General features: G+C 31.8%; 1 protein-coding gene across 4 annotated transcripts; it reads left to right on the top strand.

Annotated features, from left to right (window-relative positions):
- The first annotated feature begins 447 nt into the window (after positions 1 to 447).
- Positions 448 to 27,952, top strand: LOC141452446 (uncharacterized). Of its 4 annotated transcripts, none has more exons than XM_074124603.1 (7): positions 463 to 605; positions 6,512 to 6,601; positions 7,203 to 7,391; positions 12,853 to 12,922; positions 17,371 to 17,578; positions 25,277 to 25,605; positions 26,523 to 27,952. In XM_074124603.1, exons 3-7 carry the CDS (start codon positions 7,205 to 7,207, stop codon positions 26,962 to 26,964), a joined length of 1,236 nt encoding a protein of 411 aa, XP_073980704.1. In that variant the 5' UTR covers positions 463 to 605; positions 6,512 to 6,601; positions 7,203 to 7,204; the 3' UTR covers positions 26,965 to 27,952. The 4 variants fall into 4 exon arrangements, with proteins under 4 accessions (XP_073980703.1, XP_073980704.1, XP_073980705.1 ...); XM_074124604.1 differs by lacking the exon at positions 463 to 605 and adding an exon at positions 6,068 to 6,246; XM_074124602.1 differs by lacking the exon at positions 6,512 to 6,601 and having other exon boundaries at positions 448 to 605.

Below are 27,952 nucleotides of genomic sequence, written 5' to 3'. Positions count from 1 at the left end.
TCAGTAAAATTTATTTTTTATACTTCTGACAGTAGTGTGCAAATCTGAATGAATAAGTTGTATAAGAAATTCATGCAAAATGGCGTAAAGTAGAAGATAAAAGAAATAAAAATAAAATAAAACCCATAAAATTTACTATTAATGCTATAACATCAAGGTAAGCCAGTTTTAGTACTTCTTGATTTCAATGATGTCTGTACAGGTCAATGACCCAGAGAAAAGTACTCGTGTACTTTGATAGAAAGAAAATAATAAAGATATGTAAGCAAGGGCGTCAATTTTACAAATATTGTGACGATAAAATAAAAGGTCGTTAAACTTGTATGACCAAAAAATAAAAAAATAAAATGAATCCCTAAAAATCATAACTCGCTTAACCCCTCCAAATACGATTTGTACACGAAGATAAAGCGCACAAGTGCGGGGTGCATTTAGATTTGAGTCAGAGATAGAGGTGGGGATACGGAGACAGTAGCGTAGCGCTCCCTACCACAATGGTATATAGGTCAGGGCTGATAATTAGATTCGACTTCACTTCGTACGCTACGATTCCGTGCCAATCCTCCACTGGACGCACATCAACTTGGCCGTCAAAACAGTCCCAAGTAAGTGATATGTTTTTATTTCCTTTTTATAACACTTTACTGTTATTACTACAAACTTACTTCTTCAATGTAAACATTCTCTAAACTTTCTTCATTCACTTAAACTTACTGTTCAAATAACCTTACTTCAAATTGGAATGCCTGTAATTGTAATAAATACAATTGATGGAATCAAATCATGAATTATTAAGAAACCTCGTAAAATCAGTTTTCTCTTGAATTTATTCGATCCCTTTTGGAATCCCTTTTCATGAATGTAAACAAATCAAATTAAGAAAACTGCAAAACACTATAAAGGTTACCTTCAGAAACATTCTTTCAGTTATCCTTTTGCAGTAAATTCAGCAAAACACAATAGTTAACAGCATGTTCAGCAATCTTTTTCCACCCGCGGTAAACGCTAAATTCCACTCCATCCTGGACATCTCAATGTTTTCAGTTGTTGATAACATAGAACATGAATTGTCTATAATTTAGAGACATTTTCTTTTTAAATACGTACAATTATTTTTTGTTTTCATGAAATTCTACTACATATTACCAAAATGTAGGTGTACCAAAATTGATCTGTTGAGTCCTACTCTCAAGAAATGGTGGTAACCAGCAGTAAGGGATCAACATACACTTAGAGATATTCTGAAGCAAGATACTGGTTGGATACTAATTTAAATCCAGTTCTTTTTCCAAGGAAACACCAGAATGGGCGACTTCTAACCATTCCCTGATATCCACATACCATTTCCTCTCAACGCCTTTAAAGAAGATACATTCTTCTCCAACAAGGAACATCGCTCTAAAATCTGCTATTTCCGTATTCTGAAATGATTTTTTTGTTTTTTCTGTTTGGTAAATCACCTGTGCCGGGTGGTAGACCGATTCGGACTCTGGAATAGAGTAATGCTTAAGATTCTGTGAAATCTACAAAAAATCGCACCTTGTATTTTGTTTTCTAAATCAGCTGTGAATTTGCCATGGTGATTTCGTTCTGTGCCTGATACTAATTGGATTTTCGAATTTTGAGCATCTTTACTCTCACATAATGTGCAAGAACTTACCTTTTTACTTCATTTATGTTCAACTTCAAATCTTTTTGCTGATTCTCAGTATCCGATCCTTGAATTGATCAATATACTTCCCTTAAAGCTAAAATAAAACATTTTGCGAGGATAATGCAAATGCCCTTTTGTGATTCCTCAAATACTAGTTTGAATTTATAAGTTATGTATGTTTAATTGATTTTTTGTACATTTTCTTCCTTTAAATTGTCCTTGATGTTAACTAGAAGGTGGAATAATAGAAGATAACGAAATGGCATTTCACATTGAATACTGTCACTACGTCACACAGTCAGCTAAAAAACTAAAAATACCTCAGAAAAAATCCAAAAATAAATAGTATTTCCAATAAAAGCGGCACTTTTACCATTTTCAAAAAAATGTGTTGTGGATGCTATCAATGCCGGAACAATTAAAAATGTTGTTTTTTCTTTATTGTTTTGTTTAACGGGTTTTACCCATTGGAAAATGTTTCTTAGTGCTCTGCCTTGTCCAGAACTTTTCTGTATAGTTGTACACAATTTAATTTTCTCAACATTTCTATGAAAAAAAAAGAAAAATAGGCCACTTTTGTTGGGTGAATACTGTGAAGAACAAAACTATAAACGTAACAAATTTTTTTTACTAATCGTTCAAATTATGACCGCATCCCTCATCAATCATTACCAATATCCTGAACAGTTTGATTGGTCAGCTGCCACGATGGTTTTTCATCATTTTCTGTATTGTTATGGTGGTCACAGTTTATTGAGAGCGTTATCTTACAACCGAAATTTCTTTTGGAAAGAATATAAATTTTTAGCTGAGTTTTGGGGATGAATTTACCCAAATAGAAGAACAATTGACTAAAAGTCAGCTGTTTGGATAGAAAAGTTAAGAATTTAATAAAAGTTATAACTTATAAGAATTTCCATGCCTTCGGTAATGCGTGGAATGCAATAAACGATGTCAGAGTTGATTCGTACCAGATTTTATTCTGAATAATACAATATAAATTCTACTCTCCATGTGACACAAAATGTGTTAAGCTAACTTAATAACGAAATGTGATAACCTTTTTCACAAATCTTTTTATTTTAATAAAATGTATAAAACAGAGTAATATTCTTTTACCGAGACGATTTGTCTTTTTTTTTCTTTTCTTTTTTTGTAACCAATGCTTACTTGAATAAACTATTTATTATTTTATCTAAAGAAAAGACTTGCATCATGAACATAGCCTTGAAAGTTCAAGATTCTATTCGAATTTGCATGAAAGAGAATGAAATACTTAGCCAATTCAGCCGTTAACAGCTTCTAAGCAAATGTTAAGGCCGTATTGCCGTTCATTCAAACTTTTATAACAAGCTCGCAGGAAAAAATACACGATTTTTCCGAACAACTTTTAAGTTTGTAAACATTTTTTTTGTCGTACAATTTAGTAAAAAAAGCTTATATTTACTAAAAAGAAGAAGCCTTTGAATAGCCCATAGCAAGCCACTAATGGCTTGTTAACCAACCTTGTTAAACCAACTCTTAACTTTCGAATAACCAATTTTTTTTTATTTTTATTTTTTGGAGGTTTTCTCAAGCAAGTTAAACAAGTAATTTATGCAGATGTTGAATCTGTATGGACCCAGAAACCACACTTTATTTTGTAGCTTACATTCAGCCTAGCTCTAGTATTTTCTGAGGGCATTTTTTTCAAATGAAAGAGGTATTAAAGACGAATATCTGTGAATAGAAAATTTAAAGGAAATTGGTGAATCATTTTTTCAAGGAAAAAAATGCAGAAACCATCGATGACTAGGTTTTTTAGCTGAAGTTTATCAATAAGTACCCTGATTGCTCGCACGAAATATAAACGAAGTCGAAAACGCAATCGTATTAATGAAATATACAATATAAACTGGCAATTGATTGCATGATATGCTTGTAAATAGTAACCTTGAACTTAAAGTTTAAACTTGAAAAAGGAAGTTGGTATTTAATGTAATAAGACCCAAAAATAATTAACTTTTTCTACGGAGCTGCACTTAGTTTGATTGGCTGTTGTACCCGGAATATTTTAATGCGAAAAAGCTTTTGATAAAATTGAAAACATTTAACATTCAGTACAGTTCGCTGTAATCCTATTCGAAATAATTTGGAATTCGGTGATAACTAATAAAATAACATCAAAAAGTTATAAGCAATGCCACCTTAATTTCTAATTAAAAGTTTTTTATTTTTTTATCAGTTCAAAAAAGCAATCAGGTGTTTACTTAAGGCAGCATTTTATCTCTGTTTCTCTCTTCTCTCCTCAATGTGTTTCCAAATTTCCCTAATCAAAATTTATGGCACAAAGTAAAGGGAACGTTCTCATGTAAACCACCACTTCTTCAATATACCATATGGGTCCCCGTCTGCAAGCTATGTATCTTTTTACATTTTCCAGGCTTGAGATGAGCGTAAAAAGTTACATCTCACTTAACAAGTATGAAGCAACCAAAAAATTAATTTTCCTGTCATGGAGAGCAATATTTTCTTCGCTAAGAAAATTCAAGTAACAAAATCTAACGAAAATAGAAGCAAAATTATAGATACTGATTGACACCTTTTAAAATTAATTGGTTTTCCAAGAGTTGTTATCCAATTCTTTATTTTCATCATGTAAATACGATACTAGAGTTGTAAACAACCTATTAAGCAAAACTTTAATTAGAACCAGAACTTAAGTAGTTATAAAACATTGTAAATTACCAAATGTAATCCTGCTAGATTAACAAACAAGTATAAATTCGTACTAATTGTTGGAATTAAGAGCTGTTATTGTGAATAGTAGCTTGTTATTAGTGTTTTTGGATTTGTAATTAGAGCTTTAACACATAATCTGTAGGATAATATCAATTAAAAGAAAAATTGTTCCCGCAAAGATTAAAATTCGGGTCAACACTGACACCTATACCGGCGGGATGTCTTAAAAGATGTGCAATTTGTCTTTTTATAAGCAGTTGCTTGTGCGGTTAACTTGTAAGACGCTTGCCATAATTGAAGGTCTCTTCAGCCGTAAGACGCTTGCCGTAATTGAAGGTCTCTTCAGCCCACAAGCTCTCTAGTGACCGCAGGTGGAAGGATGTCTTTTTGAATGGTCATTCTAGGGGTTGTGTAATCTCCCTGGATGAAGGATGCCCGTTGACCTCCCAAATGGACCTCCATATCTGCCTGAATTTAGGTAGCAAGCATCCCAGGCTAGAGAACTAATTCGAAATACTACTCCCTGCAACCTACTTGTGACACCTTGATAGGTTCACCGCAATAAAGGACTAAACTTGGGCGTAGGAAAAAGATGCTAGTTTCCCCTAGTCCATGGTAAGGTTGCTTAGCATGCTACGAATAATAATTATACAACGTTGGTTTCATCACAGCACAAGGAGTTGGTTTTGTTGGCGGATCCTAAACATAATTAAGAGGTACGTCAAAGCAAGTGAACTTAACCAAACAAGGGAACATGATAGCCATCGTACCTTTCAGGTTACTGGTCAATTATTCACGATCAATAGTGAACCCACTTCAATTACGATATCAGCCAGAGAACCGCTTCATATTTTCTTCTGTCGTATACTGATTCATTTCTAGTCGACATCGTTGATAACCCTCAATGGCCACTATGAACCAACGGAGAGTATTAGACCGCCTAAATATTGATACAAATTTCTTTAGAATAGTCTAACTGCAGGAGATCTATTTCGATCTTGTCTAGCGATATCAAAAACTCATTGCCGATTTTTTGTTTTAATTTTTACTTTGAATTGTATTTTTCTGAACATTTATTTTCAATTAACTTCTGCAAATTATACCTAAACAATTGAAAAATACCACTTTTTTCGTTGCACTCACAGCTTTACCTGTTAAATGAAATGTGAAATGTATTATTACACTGTATTTTAGTATTTTCTCAATTTCAAATTAAAATTTAGTCAAAAAATTGCGCAACAGTTACGGAATTCTTTTAATTGGAAACCCATGATTTAATAAATGAACTTCATCAAGTTTGGTGTGGTGATATTGAGGTATATTACATTAACATTCAGTTACAACAAAAAATAATATGATAACTTCAAACATTTTGCAAACTAAATTTCTAAAATTGAACACTCTTTATAAATATATAATTTTTTTTTACAGTATTTAAAAAATAGTAGAAGCTTAGGTTAAAAATAATTAAATAAAATTAGATTATAAATTGTTTTAAATCGACCCAAATTCTTGCTAAAGTTGATCTTTTAAAAATGAACCTAATCATAAAACATACAATGAAAAAACAAACAACAGTTATCTTCTAATTAATTTTATTGCCTATAATTAAATTTAAAAAAAATGCAATAAAACAAATTTATGAAGAGAGTAATTGTGGCAAATGGATCAATTATAAAAGGTGAGAACCTTTCAATGATCTGTGATTTGTAATGCTGTGTCATACTGTTAATTTTAACTGTTCTGGTAGTTTATCAAATAGGATAATTTATTAATAATTATCACTTATAATGAGTTTAATAATAATATTTAAAAAAGAAAATGAATTAATGTGATAGAACTTCAAAATTCATGAACGAGGATAGTGTTGGGTAAGATTTTATCTAATCTTAAAGTTTTTTCCTTCTCCTATTTTTAATAACAAATTTTAAAGTAGCTATGATTTGATGTAAGAACTTTATTTTAATTAAATGGCATTTAGGTTTCTTGGTGTTGAGAACAATTTGTGTTAATAAAAAGTTACGTTAAATTTAATTATTCTTATTTGTTTTTTCGGTATCCTTGCTGGATACCAGTGTTACAATTTCTGACTAGCTGTTTATAATAAAATGTGTACGTGATAATTTCGTTTTAAAGGTATGTGCACCTTGTAGTAAGGAACAGTAATGAAATATTACACTCTGATCTAGTATGCATCTGTTTCAACTTTATACAATGAACAAATAAGTAAGTCTTAATGTGCTTCATATTATGTTACTTCATCTGCTATCTTTTAATTAATTTTATGTTGTTTGAACATGAATTTCAGTTTAAATTGAAATATTTTTTTATTTGCCTTATTCGCCTGGGCTTCCAGTCCACTGTTTTTATACTAATTTATAATTCTATCAGTGGATAGTCATCAGCGGCGAAATTTGACCCACTTTACAACACATAATCTATCAAATCATATACAGATAATCTATCTATATCAGTTTTATTAGAGGCAAACAATCAATCATGTAGAGAGATTATCTGCCTATATCAATTTTAGAGGCAAACTATCAAATCATGTAGTGGCATCCTTCAATCAATTTTAGTGGAATCTCTTTTCTACAAATCTAGAGCGGTCACTCACACGACTTTTTTTTGGTTCTTTTTGAAACTATGATAGTTGCTACTTTAATATGGATCACGAAAGTTTGATAAATTCTGTTCTGTTTATTGAATAATTTTGTTGTTTGTCTGTCACCAAGTAATAATAATTATTGTTAATTTATTTTTCATAGAACTCGCCTTAATCAGAATTTATTTAATAGTTAATTGAGTATATTATTATTTTTTATAGAAATGTTGGAGGAACCGTTAATAACATGTTTAGAAAGGGATCAAGTTTTCTTGGAAACTCTATTAAGGAAGTCCGAAGGTGATCCAGAGATAGAAGTAATGAGGGTGGAAGCTGCCCCCGGGTGTAATGTTGGAGACAACTATATGTCTTCGGTGACCAGGGTGACAGTAACTGGAAGGACTAAAGCAAGTAAGCAGTCTCATATAATTTACTATTTTTAAAAAAGAAAAGTGGGAGTAAATAGTTTAGTTGTAAACTAAAACTTAAGTAGAGTTTCTGAAGTAGATTGGGTTACTCATTTTCTTTAATAAAGCACCATACTTTGCTTTAAAGTACCATTTTAAATTGATTTCAATTTATTAAGTACCATTTTAAATTGTTTTCAATTTATTAAGTACCATTTAAATTACTTTCAATTTATTACCCATATCAGTAGAAAGTAGCCTCAATGTTTCTTCACACCTCCAACCTCTGCTAGGACAGCCTGAAGCAAACACTAGGCTGGCCTTCCTCGTTCTATGTTTCCAATCTGCACACGAGTATTCCTTCTATTAGAAATCTAGCTTTTAAACAGCGATTAATTCTGTACAACCGCGTTGAGCATCCTAATGCCAGGTGGCTGATAAGATCATAAAGTAAAAAGCAATGGAACGTTGAGAGATAAGAAAACTAGAAGGTATATTCTGAGAAATTCGCTTGCCTAAATCAACTATTATGCTATTCTAATCAAATTCTACATTTTTGTTCGATGAACTTTAAAAAAACACAGAAGTTCCAATCCTGGAATCTCTCAAACGCTCTCTAGAAGCCAGTTTCAGGCTTTAGACATGCGCTGTCTGCGATAAGTTAAAGGTAAAACTAGAAAGAGAAGGACTATCCACTTTACTATCTAGAAACTAAATAAAATGGCTCTAAAACAAGTCATCTACTGAATTATTAGTGAATACAAGTCCGTAACTGTAAACATTTCTGAACAGGTTCTAGAATTGGAGCAGTTAGTAATCTCTTGATTATCCACGACGGACTTAACTAACATTATCTCAATTCTAACTTTTATTTTATGACTTAATTTGAGACAAAATGGATCAAAACCATGACTTTAAGTATCTTTAAACAAATTACTCATTACCATTTGATTTCATTTATTACGTATCACACTTATAACTAAAAACAGTTTGCATTTACTAACTTGTATTTTAAACGATTAATATTAATAGCAATTGGTGGAATTAATTACGCAATTAATACCAGGCAAAACGCTCTGAAATGGGTAGATACGGGTAGAAATGGGTCATCTAAGTGGGTAAAAATTAATTAAACGGAAATCGTTAGAATTCCATTTGACACTTACAAAACAACCACAAGTCTCAGTCTTAGGCACACTTGTAATTGCGAACACTTTACTTTTGAAATAATTTATAGCGGCAACAAAGCCATCTTTCTTTTACCATTATTTTATAATTAGTAGGGTGGAATTAAAAACGTTTTCGCTGATAAAAATAATTCTAGAGATTATTCCCCAACTTTTGGATTCCATGATATTCTGATAATTCCCACTGCTTAGCCAGTCTCACTTGTCACGCGTATAGGAGCTGGATTCGATGTAACTTCAAGATGATTAAGTCTACTCAGAACAGATTCCTCAGACTTGACGCTCCGTACCGTGTTCTCTATGTCAGTTTTCTTTTAACTAACAAAGAAAGATGAGGATTCTGCTTTATTATTATATTTTATTGTTTTTTAAAACTTCAAACGTTATTTGAATGTAACAACTCTGGTTAACTTTGATCCAATTCATTTACAAGTTCATTTTTACAGAAGAAATTATTAATTCAATATTTAATACACTTCTTTCTTTATTTTATCTTCAAAGCATTACATAATAGTTATTTTAAGTTTAATAACAAAGAATTTTTTAATTATTTTTTGAAATATTAGAAATATTCTTTCAAGTCTATCTGACTAAAAATAGTTCCATCTTTAAATAGTTTTGAATTATTTGTTTAAGTATTTACGATGAAAAAAAAACAATTCTAAAAGTAGAAATCTTTTTTTTTTAATGGATTGTGATTGATAGATTAATTCCGCAATTTCTACCAATCTTAATAAAAAATGCGAAGGAATAAAAGCCAGCTCCAGAAAGAAATGGCGGAAAGGTATACTAAATTCAATTAAAGTTCACCCTGGAATCCCTTAATAATTAACTTCTCTTAATTAACTTGACCTAATTTGAGTGCCATCAATATTTGCACTTTCTTTCTTCACTAAATTATGTGAAGCCTCAAGGGGGAGACCGAAGTTTAAAATATCGCCTACAACACCAAAGAGTGAAGCCAATGTTTAGAAAACTTATCAACCGAAATTAAACGCTACAGAACGGGTTATATGAAAAGTTAGCATTAATTGGTTAGTTAAAACTTTCGGAAGGGTTTTGAGGGCTATAGTGCGGACTTAACCTTTAGAGTGCTATTTCATTGATAAAATAAATAAAGTTTATATCAAGTTAAACGTTTCAGTTTTCACTTCTACAAACGCCGATCGCTAATATCAACGAATAGGGATAAAGGAATAAAAATAACCCAAAATATTCCATACCTTGCTAGATATTGTGTTGTAATAGATACCTAGACAATATATTGTACCGAATGCTTATAATATTGTGATAGGTAGATCATGATAGAACCATCCCAGCTTGTGAGGATCCTGTTCGTGCAGTTAAAAAATCCGAGGGGCGCTAATGGCCATTATTGTCGAAGCGCCAAAAACAAAACTTTTTAAATTTTTTAATTTTGAAATTGCATATAATACTTTATCTCTAACTTGTAAGTGAAATAATTCTTTTCTGTTCTCAAGTTGAAGGTAAAATTCCATCTTAACATTTTAACTAAATAAAAATTAATTAAAGTCAGTAAAATTTCATTTTGTAAACAAGCCTTACCAGATTTGCGCAAAAAAAAGATTGGGTTGTTCCAATTAATGACCTAAATCATTATATATTTTCGTTTTTTTTTTTTAATTTTATTTTTTTATTTCAAGGCAAATTAAAATCAACAATTAAAGTAAACGCCAGACTAATTGATAAATCTTGATTATTGTACCCAGAGTTTAATTAATTTTTTATCTTATTTTGTTGGGGGATTGTTTTAATAATTTTTGGTACCTAATAAACAAATAAATTGTGATTATTCTTTATTCAAAAAATTGTTTGTTGATTTTTGATTGATAACTTGTGAGTAAAATTATCTTCAGGATTGGTTGAGTTTTAGAGGAGTGGTAAAGTTTTTGTAAATCTTTTCCGCTTTCTTTAAAGAGTAGAACTCAAAAGGTCTCAACTTGTCCATTTATTTTGAGTTAACCCAAACAAAAATTACAAATATGAATAGATTATTCTGTTTTCTTTTTATAATATTTCTGTATAATATTTTTAAAATATTTCTGCATGACGTGAGATTTATCTATCAGTTATTCCATCTTCCACAATATTAGAATTCCCAAAGCTTCATTCATAAATAATTGAATAATTACATATATTCAGCCTAATTGAAATAAGGTTTTTTGTCACTCCTATCTACGCTCTGGCGGATTCTATCGCTTCCTCTTACAAACCGTTTGGTAGATAGCTGGCACGTTGAACCCCAGAACTTTCTGTAAAGAAGGAAGTTTTTAATCTTGTACGAACTTGAATTTTTAGAGCCATCATTATTGCTTGGGTAGGTCGACCTTGCCATATCGTATTGGCGTTTCATTTTCTGCTACCCGCAAATTGTAAGAACTTATTTACAATAAAATTCAATTATACAAATTTACTTTTATCTTGCGCAAAAATAAAAATAAAATGCGATAATTTTATATAGTAAGTTTCTAGCCAGCTACTAGTGGGAATAAAAAACAAGCTTCTTTGCTCAATAACAACTCAAGGCCAAGGTCGCTTTATGCATAGCTATGATCAGTATGCAACGGCTAACGTTTTCTGTGACACATTTTGTAATTTGCTTTTCTTAATGAGTGTTTTACATTACAGGCAGTTTATATAATAGTTAGAGTCTGCCTAATTTTTAGTTATTAAACGATTTTGGGCGTTTAGTAGTTTTTGGGACGTCTAGGTAAATGTAGGAAAGGGATTAGATATGCGGTTTGGGTGTTGGATTCCCACGCGGAGATCGCGGGTTCGAATCCAGCTGCTGGCCTTTAGATTTTTCTTTTCCTAACAGCTTCTAACAACTCGCTGTCCGAAGGCCGGCAGCGCCCTGAAAAAATCTTCGGGCGCCAATAGCCTCAAAAGTTGATGCGCCTTAAATCATTTGCGATGACTAAAAAAGTGAAGGAGGTAGTCGTGAATGATTAATAATGATTTTCAGTGTTTACCAGCACATTGAGACCAAACGATGATTTCTGACTTCCCTATTGAGTTTGAAAGCAAAAACATTTAAATACTTGTCGTTTGGGAGATTTGTCAAGAATCAAGAAACTAAATAGTTTTTGAGAATCTTTTATATGTCCATATAGTTGGCTATTATTAGATATTCTGTTTAATATGGCGAAACACTAACCTTGAGGGTACTTCTTTCTTCTTGCATTAATTTCTTTTTTAAAAAAAAATGTAAATTAAAAATTGCGCAGTTGAGATCAATGGCACTAGATTGTTTGGTATCAACAGAATATCTGCTACATTCTTACATAAAAAATTGAGTCGAAATACTTAGGGGAATCTACGTCAAAGCAAAAGCGATATCGTGCCCCACACAGATAACTTCAGAACGTGCGTTAATGTCGGGTTGAAGGGTGCAATTGCCATATGGCTATTTTTCTTCAAATCTTTGCCTCAGTCTTTATGGTTTGCAAACTTCGCCATTTAAATTTTTGAAAGGCACCACAAACAAGCCATCTTCTGTGAGACAATCAGTCTGCTTTGTGAGCGCACACTGTGTCAGACAGAAAATCGTCAACGAACGCTGCAGAGAACTGGCGGCTTTGGCAAACCAGTACAGCGTGCGGCTATGTTAGAAGCCCAGATCTTTGAGTGCCTTATCACTGCCATACTTCTCCAGTAGAGAATATGCTTGAAGAGCTGTTGAAAGATAGCTCACATAGAAGCGTATCCACTGCTGGAGAAGTGAAGAAACACTCTCCAAGATCATTGATGGAAGGGCTTGCCCAAGGCATAGATTGGGTGGGTGGCCAGCTGCGGAACCACTGAGTAAGAAGTGTGGCCAGGAGGGCAAAACTCCATCGAGAATACTCGCTAACGATTCCTAATTAAGGTTTGGCGCGTGTCTAAGTCTCTGTTTGTTTCCTGCCTAGGTGGTGTTCTTGAATGGTACAGGACTTGAATTATATGTTTTCTATTGAGATACAATGGGCTCACTTGTGATATAAGTGCGTTTTGTTATTTTTTTTTTTATGGAGGCCCCGATAAGATTAGAGTGAGCCAATGAAATAAAAACAAAATCACTTAACAACGCATTCACTGATAACTTTTATATCCAAAAATTGGTTCAGATAAATGAATTTATTTTAGTACGATGAAGAAACCCTTCTTCTAAATAAATATATTTTATTTGTACGTAAATTTTGTTAAAATTATTAAATAGAATTTAAATAAATAAAATATTTGTATTAATTATCATAAAAACGTTTGTGTGTGTTGCAGGAAGATCCTTCAGAAAGTTCATCTTGATGAAACGTCAGCCGGCAAGCATGGTGAGGAGACAAGCTTTCAGGTTTGTGATCAATTTTTGTCTTCTTTTAAACTGTTAAGTTGAATGAATGATGAATGAATGAATAAATAAATAAAGGATTATTTTAGTAAATACACATACAGATTTATACTAAAAAAAAAAGCGTAAAAGACAATGAATGGCTTTTAACGTCTGTCGAGTTGCCTAATTTAAGTTTAATTTATTCTTATTTTAAGTAATTTATTTAAGTTTAGCTTCTAATCACAGAGTATTTATTATTTTATTTATTTCAGAAAAATGTATATTCCATACATCTTAATTTGTAATACAAAACAAAGTAAATTTAATATTCAATATCACGAATAATATTTTCGAATTTTATAATAGCATACAGCAATTACTTTAATTGTTATTGTGTTTCATGTTAGTATGTTATAGTAATATGTTAAGTACTGAATCTGTTTTATAAGTAAAATAATTTCTTTTTTAATAAGTCCTTAATGGAAGAGCTCCTAAAAGAAGATAGTATTTCATACGCGTTAGATTTTCAAAATTGATTTTGAAAGTGACTTAATTACAATTTTCCAAGGTACCGATTATCGAAAACGTGACATTATCGTATTAGGCAGATGCCCTCAGATCAATAAAGATCTGAGGCCACGAATAGAACCTTCTCCAACGTAAGTCTTGGATTTCTTTTGCACTATAAGTGGAATAGAATAGAATAGAAAAGAAATTTATTATCCTGGGACAATTGTCCCCTAAGAATAAATACAGGTACAAATAGAGGCCTTAATAGTTTGGCCTGTGATTATAGAGAAATTAAATAAATAAATAAATATTTACAAAAGTGAAAATGAAAGTAAAAATAAAATAATAAAACAGCAGAAATTAAGGAAATAAATTAAAACAATTAGAATTTCGGAGGAAGCTGAATAGAAAGGAGATAACTGAATAGACGGGATTTAAAGATGGATAGGGTAGGAGCATGGCGGACAGATGAAGGCAAGGAGTTCCATAGAGAGGTAGCACGTATGAGGAAGGACTTGTCAAAGGATGAGGTACGGTGAGAGGGAATATAAAGATCAGATGAGCGAGATCTAGTGTTACGGGAATGGATGGAGGATTTAAACTTAAGGAGTTGAAAAATATAGGAAGGCCTTTGAGACTGGATGACTTGAAAAAGGAAAGAAGCCAAAAAATATTGGCGGCGATAGACAGGAAAAAGCCACTTCAACTCATCGTAGCAGTGCGAAATGCGAGAGTCTCTGGAAATGCTGAAAATAAATCTTATGAAGCAGTTCATGAGGCGCTTAAGCTTAGCTTCAATATCACCAGATAGACCGCCATACACTAAACAACCATAGTCGAAATGGGGGAATATAAGAGAGGAAACTAGGAGTTGCCGGGTCTTAATTGGAAAAAGGTGACGGGAACTATTAAACTGCTTAAGGATATGGATGGAACGGCGAGAGATTTGGGAAACATGGTTTTTCCAGGATAGGTTTTGATCGAAAGTGATACCAAGGTTTTTCACAGAGGGACAATATTTTATTGGGGTATTGTAAAGGAAAAGATTAGGAAGAGGAGCCAATGATTTAAGGAGTGGGTTGGAGCCAATAACAATAGCTTTGGTCTTTTCTACATTCAGGGTAAGCTTATTGTTCGTGGCCCATGCTGAGATGTTATTGAGGTCTTCTTGAAGTTTAAATACAGCTTCAAACAAATCCGACGGGGAAAAGGATATGTAAATCTGAAAATCATCAGCATAGAGGTGATACTGGGAATGAGAGATGGAAAGAGGAAGGTCATTGATGTAAATTGAGAAGAGGGTGGGAGATAGGGAAGAACCTTGAGGTACACCGCGTGACAAAGGAAGAAGTGAAGAAGGATTACTATCGGGAGTGACAACGAATTGGGAACGATTAGACAGGAAGGATTGGAACCAACGGAGGGTGCTATTGGAAAAAGAGAGGGATTGTAGTTTAGATAGCAGGATATGATGGTCAACGGTATCAAAGGCTTTGGAGAAGTGTAGGAGTATAAGGATGGTAAGTTTTTGGTCGTCAATAGCCGTCTGCAAGTCATGGGTAATTTTCAAGAGTGCAGAATGAGTGGAATAAGAAGGACGAAAGCCAGATGGAAGTGCGTATATTCTGTGTGCCTTCGGTGTCCTTGTTTATTATGAGTTCAAAAAAGAAATTTTATACTCGACATTCTCTCAGAAGGAACAAGTGGTCTAGATTCTGTTGGTAACACCTTTAGTTGAATTCTATCCTTCTTGCGACAGTGAGCTGTAAGAAGCTCCTGAAGACATGAAGCTGTTTCCTAATCCAGGATCTCCGCGAGTACAACAATCTTTCATTTTAACGGATTAATTACAGCTGATCTAATACAATTGAAAGCAAAACTCCATAAATTCATCCTCATATGAAATAAACTTTGGAATAAATATAATTATTCAAAAGTATTGACAATAAAAAATATTCTCATTTAAAATACACATAAATAAATAAAACAAATGGATTACTTTATATGCTAGTTATATATTCACCATGTACAATATTTAAAACATGATTATAATATTGTTTTTCTGGAGTTCATTTGACTCCGTCGCGACTTAAATTATAGAAATAAACGTCCATTAAATTTCAAACAACATTTTCCAAAATTTGGCAAACGACCTCCAAATTCCCCCATTTTTTAATTTGTGTATTAATGTCTCCGGATAGCAAATGGTGCCAAGAAAAGTGTGCTATCACATGAATAAGGAAACGGCAGAGTTTTTTTATTTTAAAGAGAGGAATATTAGTTCCTTACTTTTCCAATCCTTACAATCAACTCAGAATTTGCGACATTTTTGTGGCTCGATTTTACTATTTAACATCTTGGCTTGTAAGGGGTAAGGACTTCTTCGTCGATGATCCTGTGCCTTCCAGAATTGTTTAGAACTCTGCAAAGTCAAAAAGCTTTTGCAGCTCTATTTGCTTCCTCATTTTTAGTTTTCTCTGCTTGAGTATTGACTTTTCCCACTAAAGTCTGCTGGGTTAAAGTTGCAGAATAATTGTCTGATTATATGTGCTTTGATGCTAATGATGAAGTTGTGCGTACAATGAGTACAAGCAGTAACTATTTTTAGCGTAATTGAAGTTTTCTTTGAATCAAATTTGAGGTATATTGTTCTCTGCAACCATTGCAAAAGCTCTTTATATAATATATTGTAGATTTTAAAGGACTTCTTCTAGGCGTATATTAGGGCGATTAAATGGAGAACGTTATCACAAGCCCAATAATTAAGCTATTTCACTAATTCACTAAGCTCGCTCTCTAAAAATCGCGATAAATACCTCTCGAATGCTCTAAAAATCGCGATAAGTATTGTACCTCTCGAATGAGATTAATTTGAACGTAATTTTCTTTCTTATCTGAAATTCTAATCAGTATTCATAAGAATTGTTTAGTACACAATATTTTTATTAGCCTATTTTTTCAGGCGGGGCTTAACATCCAACTACCAATTAGGAGTCGTGGACAGAGGCGACTAGCAAACATACTTTACTGTAAATTTTAGTATTCAATGTTGAACATAATTATTTGGTGTACTAAATTGTTATGCAGTATCGTAAATAATGTAGTTACCACACTTTTCGTTTCCACAAAATTGTATTAACTCGCACATGAACGTACAAAACTGATAGTTATTTTGAAAATATTACTAAAAATATTTTATATTTTATCTGGATTACAATTTTTCATGGCAATGGTCATAGAGTCTTTACATTGTACATTTTTGATAACGTAGAGCGTAAAATATAAGTTGTAGGATTTCGAATTTTGAAGAGACTGTTGGTTCTTCAAGTAAGTAACTCTTTTCAAGAGTTCTGGACGCAGTACTGAGTTTTTAGAGGAAGATAAGGCTGATCTCATTCTTATAAAAGATTTATTATCGCAATAACACTATTTTATTAGTTTAGCGATTAGCATTTTATTACAATCAATATACTTTTATTACTTACAAATAAATATATAGAATACATTATTTATTATCGTTTATTTTATCCATTTATAGCACGCATATTTTCCTTATTTCTCACCATTATTACGGACTCCACTATATTTCTAAAGTTTTATTATTATTGTTGAGGATGTTATTAAATTTAAATCAAATATTATTTAATTCAGGCAGGTTTTACGCTCAACTTCTTATCAGCTGTGGCGGACGGAGGCGAGTAGCTAACATATTATAATTTATTTGTATTTAATTGAATAAAATCCAAGATCAGAACAGGAAATCGAATTGGCTACCCTAATACATTTTAGTTTTGGGCTACGCTTCTAACCGCTCAACGCTTATTAGCGAAATATAGCGTCCTCATCATTGACTTCTTCTACCTTCTAAGATAGGTAGAATCCCTAGCAGATTCTCTCCATCTCTATTATTGCTAATTTATCGCTTGACATTAATTAAATATTTTGTTTAATGTGTTTAGGTGTGATCCAGCGTTCAGAAATGAAACTGCCGCTTACGAAACTATATTACCAACTTTAAAAGAATTTTCCAAATCTGAGTTGCCATTTCCAACATGTCTGCATGCAACTAACCAACTAATAGTTTTACAAGATTTGCAACCACTCGGATATCGTATGGCTGATCGACTAAAAGGTTTAGATCTACAACATTCGAAATTAGCGTTAGAGGTAATCTAATTAATGAGAATTAGTTGAATATTTGGAATTATTTTATGTGAATTTTAAGTTGGTTAAATGATGGACTAATTTAATTACAATTAAGTTTAAACACAAATTATATCTTGCTACGATGTGGAGTTCTTCGTAAATAAAATTCCGATCCTCAGGTATCAAAAGGTTGTGCCTAACTGATGTAAATAATGATAGAGAAGCTACTCATTCAGAAATCAATAACATATATCTTATACGCTCGTTTACGAACTACAACTGAAAGTCTGTCCACCAGGATGCGGTTAAATAGCTATTTATTGAATATTTATGAGAAATAAAGTTAAGTAAGTTATGAGAAATATATATTCAGATACTGCACTAGTATCTGAAAAACCAAAATTATAACTTAATTCATGCTTATGTCAGCTCATAAAAAATCAAAACGTGCAAAATATGGCCCATGTCGTATACCAGAATCAAAAAAACTAAATCCTTGCAAACTAATCCACATCAATGCACCCTAGCAACTGATCTAAAATCTGTGAGACTGACTAATCCTGAGTAATCTCCGTTTCAATAAATGAATTATTAGTATTTATATCAAAAAAATATCTTAAAATATCAAAAAATATAACTCCACCGATATCCGCTAACAAAAACAATGGATTCTACTTCTTCCCAGAAAGTCGCACGAGTCAAGTCTAAGTCCTCAGTTAAAGAATTAAAGAAGATTTGAATTTTGAGCTTCTGCTTTATCGAACTTTACCCCTTAATCAACTTCTTGCTCTACTGTTTAAGGGGTAAAAACAAGACAAGTATGGAGGAGGAGAATTTATGATTTTTGAAGATTCTTCTTTTGAAGGTACCAGATTCTTCTGGTATCGAATTGTTGCGGACTGAATCGTTCAACAACTAGACAATGATTTTACTTTTATTTTTTTATATTATTTTAATCTATTTGCAAACTATGTGTTTGTTTTCTCTATTGTTTGTGTATATAAAGGGTAGCTGATAATTAGCCGAATTATAAAGTAGAAAAATAAAATAGAATGATTACGTATTTCCAGGAGTAAGTTTGATTGGTAAGTGAACAGACCATTTTTGTGAAGGTACGAAAATACGAAGGTATTTTTGTGAAGGCTCGTATGTTTAATAACCACAGACTTTTCTGACAAAACAATATAAGAATAAGTAAGTGTAGAGTACTTAATATTACTTAAATCTCGACCTCGAAGTCATATTTTGGACAACTAAATCGCTATTAATTTATTTTACTGATTATAATGCGTAAATTTGCCCATTATAATTGCTAAAATAATAGTCTAGTAAGTGTTTTATATCGTTAGTATTGTTAAAATAATTCAAATACTAACTGAACGGTTAAAATTGAGTTAATTAATTTTTAACTTCATTTGAATTTTAATAATACAAATGGAAGTCCGATTAAAATGAATAAATTATTTATTCAAATATCATTGTACAGTTTCCTCAATAAGTAAATATTTAATTTTTTAGAAACGAAATGTAGCTATTCTCTTAAAAGAGACAGATAGACAGACAGATTAGTTGCTTTTGTAATAACATAGTTAATATTCTGGATAATTGAGATTTGTTAAAAACTATGAAAGGATGTATCAATAATTTTTTACAAAAAGATTGAAATATAGTTAATTACGCTACATTTTTACAGTGTCGATAAAATATTCTCAAAGAGCAGATTTTCGCTCATGTTCGGCCATCTTCAGATCAACTTAAACAGATGTTTATTTTTTACATTAAAAAACAAAAAATAAATAGATTTGCTAGAGTTCAGACATCTTTGGGTACGCTGATGACCTTAACTGTAGCGATTCCAGCCATGTTGAATATAAAATAAACAATACAGAAATTGAAAGTAGTACATCAAATAAATAAATCAATATTTTCTGTTATGATGGAAGCTATAGATCCTGATAAATATGGTCTTGAGATCTGAGTTAAACAACAATGGAAACAGTAAGGATCTGGGTGAATGACCATTCAGTGATCTTGAATGGACATTATTATTTTAGTTTGTTTACTATGTCCGGATAAATATAACCAGTTATTTTTTATTATTATTATTATCTCTCTTATTGTTTGTTTTTAATAAATAAAATAATCTTTCACTTTCGCAATTGATACATTCACACAATCACACTGACGTAATAGTTGGTTCGTCCGATAAAATGTTGTTTTGAAATCTCATCCAGGATTCAGAAATGAGGAAAAGAATGGTTATAGCCATTTTTGTAAAGAGATTATTAGAAAAAAAATTGTTAAGATAAACTATTTTTTTTCTGTCAACGTACGGAAAGTAACGACTTTTACCCACTAATCTTTTCTTTGCAATTCATTCTCATCTCACATTCGATAGGTTGAGATTGTACAAAAGCTGTGTTCCATTATTGTATCCTTTTGGCAACTATTTGAAATACAAAGTTTCAACTGCCTACGATTTTCCATTTTTATGCTGATCACATACATAACAATTTGTAAAACTAGTTATCCGGACTCGGGAGACTCCAAAAGAGAATTCTAGTGTAAACTCAAAATAAAAAATCTGCACGCTCTTTCTCTTATCCTAACTCCCTTCACTGAAATAACTGTAGAGAGATGTCCGCTTGAAAGAAGGAGAAGACCACCGCCGCCTGTAGTTCTTCTAAAATAAAATTTCTCTGAAAAAAGCGGGAGGGTGTTCGAGGCGCGGGAGTGTTGAGAACAACATGGAGTCCACACAAATCAAGCTCTCAGTATGGTTTGGACATGTGAAAAAAGATGGGTCAGGAAAAGTTAGCAAAGAAAGCAAAATGGAAGGTCGAATTAGAAGAGGAAAACTGGAGGGAATACGATTACAGAAGGATCACCAGGTTGAGCAGATGATGGCACCAAATGGACTAACAGTAGATGTACAACTTGGACAGGTTAGTGAAAAACATTGATGAAACCTGAAATTCAAATTGCTGAAAGGAGTTAATATCAATATCAATAAGGACTAATATCAATAGGTTATGTTACTAATTATTAGTGGTAGTTGAAAGTATTATCATTAAATTGCAAAAACTGAAAAAGTAAAAATGCATTTAGGAAGATGGCTCATTTACTAGAACTTCGTGTCGGATGACATAGTGCAAATTCGATAATAATGGATGCGAGTACATTTAAATGGATCTTAGTAGAAATAGAAGGTTGGTTGGCTTCAAAGTGACAGGAAAATAGTGGATACAAAAATTGTAATGGATCTTGGGTTAAATGAAAAAAAGTAAAGATGGTGGTTGGCTCTTGGAACTGGAATGATTAAAGAGAACATCATCAGTTTCTTTAAGTACTTAAAACTGCCAATACATTTTTTGTTTTACAAATTATGCTACACATAACTCATTGAGTCTAAGACGACATCGATAGAAATCGCCAGAAACTGTTAATCACAACTTTCTAACACGAATTTTGACTTGAACATGTTGTTGCCGCCATGTCCAGAGGCAGCTAAGGGACTTGAAAACAGATTTTATTCTCTGCCTTCAAAAGCAAATCAATGTGAGTAGATATAACAGCTACTAAGTAATAAAAACTGTAAATTAGTCAAAAACAAAACTAAAGAGGAACGTTCAATGCCAAATACATCAAAATGTTTGGATATTATATCAAATGAATTGGATTTTGGATTAGGCAACCCAAAGCCACGTTTTGTTTTTGAATAAATTGCCAGTTTAAGGAATCTATCACTTCTAATTTCGGAATAAGATTTAATAAGGAAAAATATTGAGTAATTTTTTTTTTTATAAAAACTAGAAAGAGAATGAACTCTACAAAATAGTATAATTTAAGATGGAGATAGTAAGCAGTAATAGTTGTTGGCCAAGCTTTGATAGTTTGTGATAATACCTAGTAGTGCCTGTTATTTAATACACAATACAGCGAATAAATAAAAGATTAAGAATTATTTCGTTATAAAGTATATTTACATAGTTATGGCTACCTAAGAAATTTAATGGTTGTGTAAATTAAGTCCATGCATTATTTATTTGGAAATGTTAAAAAGAAGTTATTTATTCAGTGTAAAGTGCGTGCAATATTAGTTAATACTTTAAGCGCGGGCAACACTTCATCTCACTTAACTAGCTTACGGTACTTGTTTTGGGATGTACACATTACACAACTGTGAAGTTCTAAAATGTGGCGAAAAGAGACGTGAGAACACGACTTTGAATTGGTCTTTCTCCGACTTTATATACACTTACATGTGCATATGTACATAATAAATACATGCCATCTAATTATTATAGTTTGTGAAATCAGACTTCTAAAGCTTCAACATAAAATAATTCCGGCACGATTTCTTCAATAGTAGTCAAGCTGTAAACTAGCGACTTCACGTAGTTGGTTAAAAGAATAGAGGGGAGTTAAGGGGGAGAGAGGGCCGAGAGCGAAAGAGAAAATGTAAGAAGCTGTAATTTATATACAAAGCTTCATCGTTATAAACTTTAAACTCAACTGCAAAGCGCTAGGGAAAAAAATAGCAGATAATAAATATAAGATTAATTTTTAACGTAACATTTTATACAAATTCTTTTAATCATTATAATTTCTGAAATCAAAATGATTATCAAGAATATTCAAGACCAAAAAGAAGGGATTATGTGCAGGAAATATCGACAAAGAATTTAAAAAAAAAAAAAAAAATACTAGTATAAGATGCAGTTCCCCCAATTTCCTAAAATTCATCAGATCGTAATATTTAAACTTTCTGCACCCTTTGATAAATTTATTAATTTGAATAAGAAGCATCTTTATGCGTATGTCCGAGATTTCAGAAAAAGTTGAAGCATAGTTTGCGTGCGGTGATTAGAGCTTTGGAGGAAAGAAGTTGTTTAAATGGAAAAGTTCTACTTGAAGAAATAAATCTGGACCTCATTGATTTGAGAAGCCTTCAATGTTAGTCACTGATAATTGATGACGGGAGATGGCCTTCTAGCGTAGGGTAGCAAATAAAACCAAAAATACGGGAATAAGTAAAAGAAAATGCACTCAAGGAAGGCATGGTTGGACAACATAAAGAAAGGAGAAACTTGGAAGGGATTGCAGTGTGGATTGAAGAGAGGAATTCTGGGAAATATCTACCTTGGCAAAGTTGTTTAAAAATGATTTAAAACGGTTATTGACTGAGGTTTATTGGCAGTGCCCGCTTCCGGACAGTGTTATTTCATTACAAACAACACTGTCCATAACTGGACAGCTGTAAGAAGCTAAGGGCCAGCAGCTGAATTCGAACCCGGGATCGCCGCTTGAAAATCCAATGCACTAACCGCATAGCTAATCCGAAAAAAAAAGAAAAGTGTTATACTAAAATTATAGCCAGCTATATTGGCAAACAACTTTGCCTTTTCTTCAGTTTGTTTGAACATGTTTCGCTACCGTACAGGTAAAATTATAAACATTACAAGATTGATTAAATTTAATTTGAATAAAAAAGAGAATTTAAATTAGATTGTGGTGGTCGTTGCAAGCACTAAAGTGTTCAAAACATTTAAAACCAGTAACTTTTTGTTGTCTAGTTATCTGTCCTCCAAAAAATTAAAATTTGCAGAAATATAATTTTCTAAACTGCAGCACAATCCCAATATTACCGTTTCAGCTCTAAAAAGAAGTAATCCATAGATCATCAAGTCAGGATTAAAGAAAATTGAATGTGGCTCCAATCATCACCAAGTAGAAAACAAATTGCTTTTATAAACAAATCTATTATTACCCAGCTAAAGAGTAATCTATGTACAAAATGAAAAAAAAATTATAAAGCTAATAATAAAAAACACAGTTTGTTAGTTATTAAAAGAAAAAAAGAAGTAATAAACTCGGCTGTAAATAAGATTATTATCTGGTCTAGTTTAATGAAAACACATTCAAAATTACGATTATTTAGTGGGTCACTGGGTTGTGGGTAATCTTTGTACCTAATATTTTATTTATTTTAATTTTTAATTTTTCAATATAGATTGATTAATTATTATTATCTCTTAATTAATTTGTACTATTATTGACGATAAATCCCTCTTTGTAAAACTCTTACATCTTAACCAACGAAATTTTGTAAATGAATTGTTTCATATTTCTTCTAAAGTTCTACTGTTGATTTCATACATTTTTCAGGGACAATTCAAGGACAGTTTTAAAGAGGGGGAATTATATTTTGAAAAAGCCAATTAATTGAATGGTCCTAACTCATGTAAAATATCAACGAGGGCTGTGTTGTTAAAGTTCTAGTTTTTGGGAAATGGCGTGACTGAGCGTACTAATTTCTGGTGAACACCTAATATTATTTAAACTTCTATACTCAATGCCCATTTTAATATATCTTTTATTTGAAAGATTTTTTTTCCGGAACATTTATAGTTTTATAGGGAAGTGTGGAGTTAGGCTACAATCTAAAGTGTTGTTTCACTCAATTGGACAGTATTTACCATCATCCATGTGTCATTAAATTTGAGGGAATCAAATAATGATGAGCAAAAGTATAAATCTCTTGCAACGATTTATACTTTTATAATTTTTAGCTTGAACAATTTAATTTCAGTTTCATGAACTATTTATGAACAACCCAGTCAGATAGAGATTATACACTTTTGTTAAAAATTATTTACCTGGCTATTGACTAAATCTGTTTTCTTTTAACACAAAGGTAATTTTATTTATTATTTTATTGGACGAATATTGTAGCGAAGTAACATTTAAGTTTTTAAAAAATGATAATTTTAGAAAGTCAGGTTCCTGCCAGATTTTTGAATCAATAATAGGTGCTACCTACTACCTTCAATTTCTACATGTTATTGCTCAGAAGACCTGAATATTGAATTTGCATTCAGTAACTCTCATTTCCAAAGTCAGAACAAGGAAATTGATCAGAGTCTAGATTAAGTGTGTAAGGCTGAACTGTTTAAAGTTAATCGTAAAGAGTAGAAGTAAACATGGCGGATTTAAACGTAGGTAGCTAGAACTCCAGGTGGATATATTGTCACTGATGAATTGACAGTTGGTGTGTCGTGAGCGAAGATTCTCACAGATCGGGACATATCGCTCACCATTATTACCACATCTTAGTTTCCAGATTGCTTAAGAATTTGTGCGAGAAATGTCACGCTTATTTGTTTGTTAACGAACTAAATACATTCATTTCCTGTTTATAATAAAAATTTATATGTTTTACCTCCTTTTCAATTTAAAGTGTCTTCTCTAACGGCTCTCAAGTGTTTACAATATTTATTTACAAACCAATAATTTCATTGCTTTTTCTGAATTATATAATTTCATCACAAAATATTGAAGTTGTGAAAGCGTTACTGAATGAAATCAACTTCAAATAAGCATTAATAAAAGATTACTTTTCTATAAGTCATCTTTAAATATTGTTTATCATCTCCAAGTTCTGCAGACACAGAAAATATTTTAAATAAATTATTGATGTCTAATATGGCGTGAAAGGTGGATCCTGCACACTCTTACTTGATGGCTTGCATGGAAATCTTGGTTTAAGACCATTAGAGGCACTATGCACTTTAAGATGCCCCTTATACGATTTAAAATATAAACAATAATAAACCATCAAATATATTTTCATTCATAGAAATGAAATAAAACTTAGTAGAGCTTTCCTATTTTCGATCAACTCATTATTTTAATTATATTTTATATTTGTGTGTACAGGCACTGGGCAGATTTCATGGGACCTCGCTAGCTATGAAACATATTGATAAAGACTCCTTCGACAAGGTTAAGTCGCACATACAAGAATTAGTATTTGTACCAGAAGCAGCACCAGTATTTGGTGCTTCAATTGAGAATTCATTAAAAATGGCATTGATGTCATTAGAAGCTTATAGAAGTGTTGGAGGTCTTGCCATTGAAGAAGTTATTCATAAACTGAGGTTACTGAAAGGAAGCGCATTTTCCAGGATGTTTGCATTAGTGGTACCCAAAGAACCATTGTCAGTTATCTGCCATGGAGATTTCTGGATAAACAATATGCTTTTTAGGTATTTAAATAAAGTATTTATTTTAGAGGTGTATAGAAGTTCAATATATTAAAAGTAGAATTAATCTATATATCTATCTATTACTAAATAACCTCTTTTTTATTGATTGTTTCGTTGGAAGTGTGTATAGATCTCAAGGTAATTGTAATAAAGATCGAGATGTCTTAATTCCCTGAGTCATCAGTTGTCAAAGAATCAGAATCCGTGACTGGAGTTTCCTTGAAACTATAAATTTTATTAATCGAAAGAAAATAATATTCATCTATGAGTTTGTTTTACTTTAATTTAAATGTCAATTCACTTTTTAAAATAGTTTAATGAAAAATAATTTTACTAAATTCAAGTTTTTACTCAAAGTATCTGAAACAAACAATAATGTTTTCTGAAGTGTGACAGAAACCGTTCAAAAAATGATATGCAATAATCATTGCACTTCTCCATGCATTGTTCACAATTATTAGAGCTGACTTTGTAAATATGGTATACTACGATAAATTTTCGCCCTTCCCTTAAATTCTAAATTGATTTTTTAACAATACTAGTACATTGGAAATGTAAAAATACTTCTGCAAGTGTTAACTGGTTAAGTGCAGAATTCCTGAACTTTTTCACTCTAGAGTAACTTTACCGGTTTTCCTTCCTTAAAAGTATTTCTCTTGCTACTATATTATTTCTTTATCTGCTTTAAACGATAAATAACGCTTCACGCCTATGAGAGCGCTTTAGTGTTAGCAAAATTCGGAATAAATTATTAATGAGTAGCGTTTCTTTATGAATGTCATTACATTATAATTGTGCTCAGCAGTTTGCTGGAAGGCGTTGGTGTTTTTAAAGGATAATGTCCAGTATTTAGGATAGTTCTGATTGCATAACATTTTTAATTACCATATCTAAATTGATAAACTTGAAATGTCCAGGTATAAAGATGATTCACCAGAAGAAGTGATGTTCGTAGATCTACAGGTAGCACGATATGCATCACCATCAACTGACATTCTACTTTTCTTGGCAACCAGTACAGAACCAGAAGTAGCCACTAATTATCATGATGAATTAGTTGAAGCATACCATCAGACATTATGTGAAACAATCACACGTTTAGCACCAAACGCACCACTGATATCATTAAAACAAATTAATGATGAAATTGAAGAATACGCTCTCTATGGACTATTAATGGGGTTTTTGTTATTACCAGCGGTTACTGCAGAAGAAAAAATTGTTAATTTAGATAATGTCAACGCAGAAAATTTAAAATCTGGAGAATTTTTAGAAAGTACTGCAGATTCACTCAGTGCTAAATATTTTGAACGGTTACATGATTTAGTGATGGACTTTTATGATAGAGGGTACATTTAATTTTGATTTTCTTACCGGTAAGTGAAAATAATGCGACCGGGTCAATTTTTGCCATATTTGAATTTAACCATAAATACTCCTGCCTTTCCACAGGTAATTAATTATTCGGTTTTTACCTCATATTGTTACCTGATAATATTTAAGATTCCTCGTTTATTGAAATTGCAAACAGAATTTGATTCAGTCGTGAGGATTACAGAAAGAAGAAAATCCTCCGAGAAATTTCCCAACACATTAGAAAATGTTCTTAAAACCATGACCTTTTTTCTACCACAGTAATGAGATTGATAACTCTAGACAGATCATTCCATAGCAATATTTAAATAAAATGTAGTTCGCTAGTTTTATATTTAATACAAATTATTTTTGTTGATACAGTATAAGAAAACAGAATTTGTAAACAAAATGTGGCCCCCCCTCAGACAAACAAAATTATTTATAATTAGATTTCATTAAATGTTTCTAATTATGGTTATTTGTTTGACCGTTGGGTTGATATTTGAAATCAAGGCAATCAAGAAAAACAATTTATCATAGTACAAAGCCATCAGCTTAGATAATTTTACCATATAAAGACGAGAGCCACTTAACCAGCTGTTAACCAGTCAACATTTCTTCAGAGAAATTTAATTTATTGTAATTTTTAAAATATAAGATTTTGTTTTGTTACATTAAGAGAAGAACTAATGTGCCATAATAAGAGCCATCAAGACCAAAATAAATTTAAAGATTTCCAACATATTAATGAGACTGAATGAGGTCCAACGATATTATTCTAACTAACTATTAAACAATTAATCGCATTAGAGAATGAAAAGTGTTCATCAAAGGCTAGATTCTAGTCATTAATCAATAAGAAACAATTACCATTGTACATATATATGTAAGTGCAATTATGTATATCACTAGAAGGTTTTGTTTAAGAAAAATAAATAAATTATATGTACGTGTAAATATGTCTGTGATTTAATAAAATTACCAGATACTA

Source organism: Rhodnius prolixus, unplaced genomic scaffold (genome assembly GCF_049639745.1).
Source record: "Rhodnius prolixus isolate KJV_2025 unplaced genomic scaffold, Rpr scaffold_3, whole genome shotgun sequence".
NCBI lineage: Eukaryota > Metazoa > Arthropoda > Insecta > Hemiptera > Reduviidae > Rhodnius > Rhodnius prolixus.
The sequence above is the reverse complement of the archived record's forward strand: the minus strand, read 5'-3'. Positions and strand labels throughout refer to the sequence as shown.

Bases quoted from the DNA above. Each gene is read 5' to 3' on its own strand.
- LOC141452446 (XM_074124602.1), top strand. From the start codon at position 7,205: ATGTTGGAGGAACCGTTAATAACATGTTTAGAAAGGGATCAAGTTTTC. The intron at 7,392-12,852 runs GTAAGCAGTCTC...TGTGTGTTGCAG, and splicing joins AACTGGAAGGACTAAAGCAA to GAAGATCCTTCAGAAAGTTC. The intron at 17,579-25,276 runs GTAATCTAATTA...TTGTGTGTACAG, and splicing joins ATTCGAAATTAGCGTTAGAG to GCACTGGGCAGATTTCATGG.